Consider the following 7357-nt stretch of genomic DNA (forward strand, 5'->3'; position numbering starts at 1 on the left):
TTTTAGGACATTAGATATTAGTGCAATATTAATATATATAACATATGATTATTCAATTTATATTATTTGTTTTAGAGATAATAATAATTTAATATAAATGATTGCTAACGATGTAGTCGAAACGTAATTTTTTCTACCTTTCTCTCAAAAATGAATTAATAAGATAATGTTTAGGAAAAAATCTTAAAATCATGTAATGAATGGAATATTAAAGTGTAGTAAATGAGTGTTTCCATTTTCCAGTCATAACCTTTCCAATGTCCCATTCCTTTTTCTCATGTCTCTGCAATTTTAACCTAAATCAATGTTAACGAAAGATAGTGATTTGAAGAGGACCACTTTTAATTCGACATCAAAATGTTCCAACGTTGATCACAATTTTGGATCTCTTGTCTTCATTCATCGCGATATTCACTGATACGTCAATGTGTTCTTCCTTCTTTCAACACAATTCAACTCTCTTTTGTTACTATTTCAGCATCGTAATTTAGTGTTCAGTAATCACGTTTTTTTAGGTGGGAGTGTGCATTTTTGAATCTATTATCGCTTTCAAGTTTTAATTATTGATTCTTAATGAGCAAAAAAACAAAAGAATTTTTATTTTTATTTTATTTTTATTTTTAGATACTTAGTATATGATTATGTTGAGTAATCAGGTATTTTTTTTGGAGGTGGGAGTTCATGCATTTTTGAATCTATTATCGCTTTCAAGTTTTAATTGCACAGTTGATTCTTAATGAGCAAAAAACAAAAGAAAAAAAATGTTTTTTTTATATTGTTTTTATTTTTATTTTTATTTTTAGATTGTTAATATATGATTATGTTGAGTTAACTTATGTGAGAATTGTCTTATGTTTAATTTATAGATACTAGCTACTTCTCACTCTGACTTTTCAGGTGATGAGATTTATGTTTTTTTGAGTGACTATTGTTCTTTTACTTTCACATCCTCATGACTATTTGAGCTGAAAATACATATTAAGAGTTAGAGTTTGTTGCTGTTCGAATATTTTGATGATGTGGGTGTTTGTCTCTTTTAAAGTTATTTTTGCTTCTATGAAAATATTTTAGTTTATAGTTTATATGACATGTAGTTGTCTTTTGATGTAATTTATGAATTATGTGGTTCAGTCAAATTATCCTGTTATTGAGGGAGACTATGTGCCAACGGTCGCGGATTAAAAATATATAGTAAATTGGGCATTTTTTCTTCTGAGGTAGATGTGCTTGTTAAAAGAATGACAGGCATTTTTGTTTCGGACAGTCTCCTGTTATTTAGGGATTTACAAACAGATTTTGAGAGATTTTTTGTGTGTACTTGATGTATGCATAAACACTGGAATTGGCTGGGCTATTATGAAGTATTAGTCATTATGCATTATTATTTGATCTGTATCTAATGTACTGCTGAATATTGATCCAATGTGTCACTTCTGTGCAGTATTGAAGTTGTTTCCTTGCTTTAGTGATCCGATGAGGAATTGACTTGTTGATCTACGAGATTTTTGTTCTAACTTACCAATCATGGATAAAGCTTCATCAGAGTGTCCGTACCCAGGATGCTTCTTTTGTGTCATGAAGGAAGGTAATCCAAGCAAACGCAGAGCGAGTGTATTGAAATTCTTTAGAGAGCTTCCATCTCAAGATGACGATGGTCAGGTTCTCCCTATCAGTGGCCTTTGGAACACCGCAATGGCACATCCAAATGATCCTGAGTTCATAGAGGTAGGAGTATTTGAATGCATGGCTGCTCTAATATGGAAGGGACTGAAGAATCGGCGCTGGATTTCTCATGACCAAAATATATACATTCCATATTATGCTGCTCATATCATTGGTTCCTACACAATGAACATGGAAGAATTTGCAGAAAGTGCTGTTCATGCTGGGGTCATTCCTCCTTTGGTTGAGCTTTTAAGAGGTAGATTAACTTGGGTTGAGCAGCGGGTGGCAGTTCGTGCATTAGGACACTTAGCTACATATGCAAGCACTTTTCCCGCGGTAGCAAGTCAAGGTGAAATTCTTGAGCTCTCCATCCAATTAGCAATGAGTTCCCTGGAAATAGTTTTTTCACACTTCTACCAATATGTCGATAGAAGGCTAAGTTATCACTGTGATTTGCTTACACGTGGCATGGGTGGTGTTGAAATGGAGTCGAGGAAGGCTGAGGAATGGGCTAGTCAGTTGCAATGTTGGTCCCTTCAACTCATTAATTGCTTTGCTTTTAAACCTGAATTTCTTCCTACCATATGCAAACCTGAATTTCTGGTAGAACTACCCGGCATGTGGGGTGGGCTTGTTAATGAAAACTCACCTGCTGGCATTGGTCTATTAAGAACAATTTGTCATCAAAAGCTTGGTAGAGGACCTGTTGCTGCATGCCCTGGTGTCATTGAAGCATTGTGTAATATTGCCCGGTCTTCAGATGACTGGCAGTACATGGCTATTGATTGTCTTCTGTGGCTGCTTCAAGATCCCAATACATGTCACAAGGTAAAACTTTTGCCGCTTTGCATTGGCACCTGGTTCTGTTACAACAGTTGGTCCCATCCATTGAGCTCATTCAAACTAAGGAATGATACATATTGTCTAGGAAGGAATTTTATTTATTTGAATGTGATTCAAAGTTGATTTTGACTCCTTAAAACTTGTTTTAATTCAACTAAAGATAAAAGAAAATAAAAGAGGCATTCTGCTCAAACTCCAGGTCAAGGCCTTTTATTTCATTATGCTTTTACAGCCCAGAGGCAAGGATTTTTATTAGACACATACCTTAACTTTGTGATCCATCACATTGTTTATGTTATGTCTGTTTAAATATTGTTAGTTGCCTGAGAATCTCCACTCGATTAGTTTGTTTTTAATTCTGAATTTATAGATGTTTCCATGCTTTAAAATGCATTTTATTGAGTTTGATTACAATCAATAACTAATCAAACCTATATATTTCATGTTTTTTAATCCTTTTTTGTACCATTCATTAGTTGGTAATTCCAGTTTTACTTTCTGATCCAGAAAGGTTTTGGTTGGCTAATACTTAGTTTGGCCAACGTCTCTATATATTAGCATCTTCATGAAATAAACAGCAGAAAACACTGTTACTCTTCAAAGATGTTTTTTAAATCCTCTAATTTCACCTGCTAATTTCATTCTTAAACATGAAGGGCCCAGAGTTGAGGTCTGAGGAGGCAAATGAAATGTACTGATTAAAATGGTTTCAATTACCAGAAGTAGCATGGTAGTTCTAATGAGAGCGAATTAAAGAAAATTTTAAGTGAATACTTTTATTATGTCTAGCATTTTCACTTGAACATGTGAAGGCATTGCTGTAAGGAAATAATCTTCCGAGCTTGTGGTCATATGTTGGCTCTTTGGACTAGTTACCACATCCCGTCATGAGTGGTTCCCCAAAGGAAGGTGCCTGGTCCTTGTCAGGACACCAACAAATTTGTATGTAAATCAGATGCATAATAACAACACCTTATATCCCACTGGATTATGCACTTTTACAGTTTCTCCTTATTTGCCTAGTGCTTTCATTCATACAAGCACCAATTGCTAGAGAATTTTATTGTATACATTTGAGTATTGCAAATGGATTTCCATGTTGGATTAAAAGGGTTGTCATATATTATGCAGGTGGTTGATAAAGTGGTTCCTGCATTAGTTGACCTTGCGGAGATTACAACTCTGGGTGATCACAAAAAGCTTGGCGATTCCATTCTTAATGTTCTTCAGGACTGCATCCAGTCACAAGGGTCAGGAAAAAGCTCAATTAGTAATCGCACTATAGAAGAAATTGAGAATTTATTAAATTCGAAGCAGAGATTTAAATGGGAAAAGAATATGCCCAGGGAAGACCTACATATTAAGCAAGCTGCATCCCTGGTTGTCAAGCTTGAAGGAAATTCACTGTTCTCATCTGGAAATATATCTGGAGCTGCATCAAAATACTCGGAAGCATTGGCACTGTGTCCTATGAGATCCAAGAAGGAGAGAGTTGTCCTATATAGTAATCGAGCTCAATGCTATCTTTTGCTACAGCAACCTTTGGCTGCCATAAGTGATGCTACCCGTGCACTATGTCTCCATAGACCTGTCAATCGTCATGCCAAAAGCCTCTGGAGACGAGCACAAGCTTATGACATGATTGGGTTAGCGAAAGAGAGTTTATTAGATGCCATTCTATTTATAAATGAGTGCTCTCAGTCAAGTGATCCCGATATTTCACTGAGGCAAAATAAAGTTCCAGATTATGCTGAACGATTAGTTAAGAAGCAGATGCGTGCTGCTTGGTTATTTCGAGAGGCAGCTATTAAGCATGGTGGGGTTCATAGTCAGGGTGAGGGTGGCAATATATATGGTCCAGAGACGGATGATTCTGAATGGGAGACTGCAAGTGAAAGTGATATAGGAAATGATGGACGAGATGACATGGGCGATGATGATGATTGGAATAATGATGATAAGAGGAAAGATTATGACAAACCTTCATTAAAAGGTATTTTCACTATATAGTTTCCTACTACTATGCTTTTATCAATATGCGTGTGGTTATGCATCTTTCATGTCGTCGGTGGGGGTTAGCTTATATGTCACAGTTTGCATCTTTGAAACCAAAAGTGAAGACAACATGAGATATTTGGAGGAAGCTGTAAGGTATCATCATATGATGTTCTCTGCGTATAAAATTGTAGATCAACATGAATCTAACTATAGTATTCTATGAAATCAACCTGTCACTCTTACTTTTCAAAGTGGTGAATTTGTTGTGCCATATTAAATCAAATTTTTGCTATAACTTGAAATATAGATATCTAAACTCTTGTAGATGACATTGTCCCAACCTAAAGGTGTATTTACTGTCTACTTGGTTAAATAGCAAGAGTGAACAACAACAATCAACAATAACTAAGCCTTTATCCCACTAGGTGAGGTCGACTAAATAGCAAGAGTGAACAATTCATATGATCTGTTTTCTAAAGATATATATCCATTAAGATGCAATATACATACACATAGATACATATGTATATATCATTTTATTTTGTGAATGGCGTAATGCCATGATTTTGAATCTTTGGTTTCCTCCAGACATAAAGCATGGATACAATGTGCAACTTACGGAAGAAGAGCCATGACTTGACATGGAAATCCTTGAATTTGTCTCAGCGTGAATGAAACAGCATTGGGTCTTCTGAGGCTGTGACTATTCTAACTCTACATGCTTTGTGGGCTTTAAAGTGCAATTTCTAAGTCATCCATCAACATAAGTAGTAGGATGGAAGTGGTGACAAGTTTTTTTTGGCAATTTGAAGTTGAGATTTGATTTACATAAAGTTTTTTATATTCTATATTTGTTGTCTCCATCTTTCTTGTTTAGCCAAGTGTGAAAATTGAATATTTCAAGTTAGGAGAACTACATACATACTATTTGGAGCAGTCTGAAGTTTTTTTTTGAGGTTTGTGTGTACAAAGCTTTTATGCTTAATCTCTTTTTCCATAATTAATTCAATTGCCATTTGCCTGATTAACTAGCTACCCTTTTTTGTTGTTACTGGACTTCACAAGATAGTCATGTTAATTTCTGATCTATTGTTGAGCTAAGAACTTTGCAATTAGAGAAGTGTGAAAAGCATTTTGCAATAGTTATTGTTCCTCTCTTACTCTCTAGTCTGTTTTGCCTTTGCATCATGGGTGGTTTTGAATTTTAATTGCTTTGAAAAGCAAGATGATACAAACTTGTACAGACACTTGTCTTCATTAATTCTTCAAAGAGGTTGAGGTAAACTTACTTATACCATTAAGCAAACAGTTATAGGTGTGATGATAGTTTAATTAACCATCACTCTATTGAATACTTACCAAAATGTGGAGCAATTCTTTTGTACGATTTTGTATTTATCCCTTTCTTTTCATTGGTCAAGAAAATAAAACTTGAAAAAAGAATGTATGAACTTAACATTTTGTGACCAATGAAAAGAAAAAGGTAGATGGAGTGAAACACAATTTTCGACACGAGATTTGCTCTAGCCAAAATGGCTTTCAACTTTTGTTGTGATCTCTCCCACTTCCCATCCTGTGCTCTAATCTTTGTACATTTCGGTTTTAGTGTCTCTACAATCAAACATGACTTATGAAGAACCTCACCTGTATTACACTAACGAGCATAGTAGCATCGGAGAGACACGTAGAAGTACTATCACTACACCTTGGATCCATTATAGAATTATTCCCACAATTTGGCTTTTTCCACTAGATAATATCGCTATTGCTACTTGAATGTCCTAAGAACTATGAGAGAAGTTGACTGCAAATGCTTCAGTAAAGAGGAGAAGAGAAAAACTGAGAAAATGCATTTAGCTAGTGCATTTTTGGCAATTGGCCGAGAGCTCCATTTATAAAGCTGGGAATCCAAACAACCTGAAAAAGAATACCCCAGATTGTGCACATTATCGGAAATGATAAGTCAAATGAAGTGTATGCCGAATGGACATTAGAGTGAACAAGATAGATATTGACATGTGTCGATTGTTAGACGTTTGTGTCAAATGTGTGTCGACATATGAGATACAAGTGAGTTAGACCGACTTTTATAAGATTTCATTAAAAACATTGGTTTCCCTTAAAAAGAAGCACACCACACCACCCAAACCTAGTAGGATGAACAACAGCGGTTGTATGATGCGTGTTTTCTATCACTATAAGCCATTGGACCTTTTGGGGCACACTTAATGGGTGAACTTTCTTACTTATCAACACTTTGTATAACCCATCCAATATGAGACTTCTTATTTTTTAAGTTCATCATTATGTTTTAACATGGTTTGAAGTATACTCAGCCACTGGGTGTGGAAAATGACACTTACGAGAAGAAAAAAATTATCACACATTCCAAAAAAGATTATGTCTTAATCCATAGAATGAGTTCATACCTTTAGGCTTTAGTTAACATCAAAATATAGTGAAGAAATCTTCTCCATTTTTCTTTTCTAACATTTACCAAATTTTAATTAACATCTAATCCACTTCTATATAATAAGATAAATTATTAAATGACAATGCATATACAATATAAAAACATTTATATTTTATGTGCACCATCCCTTTTCTCATACTGTATTTTGGTAATAATGTCCTGAATAATAAGACTACCTGCTGCTAATTTATGAAATTGACCACTGCATTAACAATTAATAATTAGTGGATGTCAGTTCAAAAAATTACTAATTAGAAGGTATGTTTAAATGAGTAGCTTAGACGTTCCCTTCTAAAAGTGATAGAGCTTGATACAAGTCAATTTTCTATTCCAAATTTCCGAAAGTTTTGTTTCTAAACGTAGCTAACAATTAATTGT

General features: G+C 34.7%; 1 protein-coding gene across 4 annotated transcripts; it reads left to right on the forward strand.

Annotated features, from left to right (window-relative positions):
* LOC109359401 lies at positions 221-5460 on the forward strand. Of its 4 annotated transcripts, none has more exons than XM_019604067.1 (4): positions 221-305; positions 1440-2493; positions 3640-4501; positions 5095-5460. In XM_019604067.1, exons 2-4 carry the CDS (start codon positions 1525-1527, stop codon positions 5139-5141), a joined length of 1878 nt encoding a protein of 625 aa, XP_019459612.1. In that variant the 5' UTR covers positions 221-305; positions 1440-1524; the 3' UTR covers positions 5142-5460. The 4 variants fall into 4 exon arrangements, with proteins under 4 accessions (XP_019459612.1, XP_019459603.1, XP_019459621.1 ...); XM_019604058.1 differs by having other exon boundaries at positions 273-515; positions 1442-2493; XM_019604076.1 differs by lacking the exon at positions 221-305 and having other exon boundaries at positions 870-2493; positions 5095-5185; positions 5281-5460.

This window comes from Lupinus angustifolius, chromosome LG01, assembly GCF_001865875.1.
Source record: "Lupinus angustifolius cultivar Tanjil chromosome LG01, LupAngTanjil_v1.0, whole genome shotgun sequence".
Lineage (NCBI taxonomy): Eukaryota > Viridiplantae > Streptophyta > Magnoliopsida > Fabales > Fabaceae > Lupinus > Lupinus angustifolius.

Bases quoted from the DNA above. Each gene is read 5' to 3' on its own strand.
- LOC109359401 (XM_019604067.1), top strand. From the start codon at position 1,525: ATGGATAAAGCTTCATCAGAGTGTCCGTACCCAGGATGCTTCTTTTGT. The intron at 2,494-3,639 runs GTAAAACTTTTG...TATATTATGCAG, and splicing joins ATCCCAATACATGTCACAAG to GTGGTTGATAAAGTGGTTCC. The intron at 4,502-5,094 runs GTATTTTCACTA...GGTTTCCTCCAG, and splicing joins TGACAAACCTTCATTAAAAG to ACATAAAGCATGGATACAAT.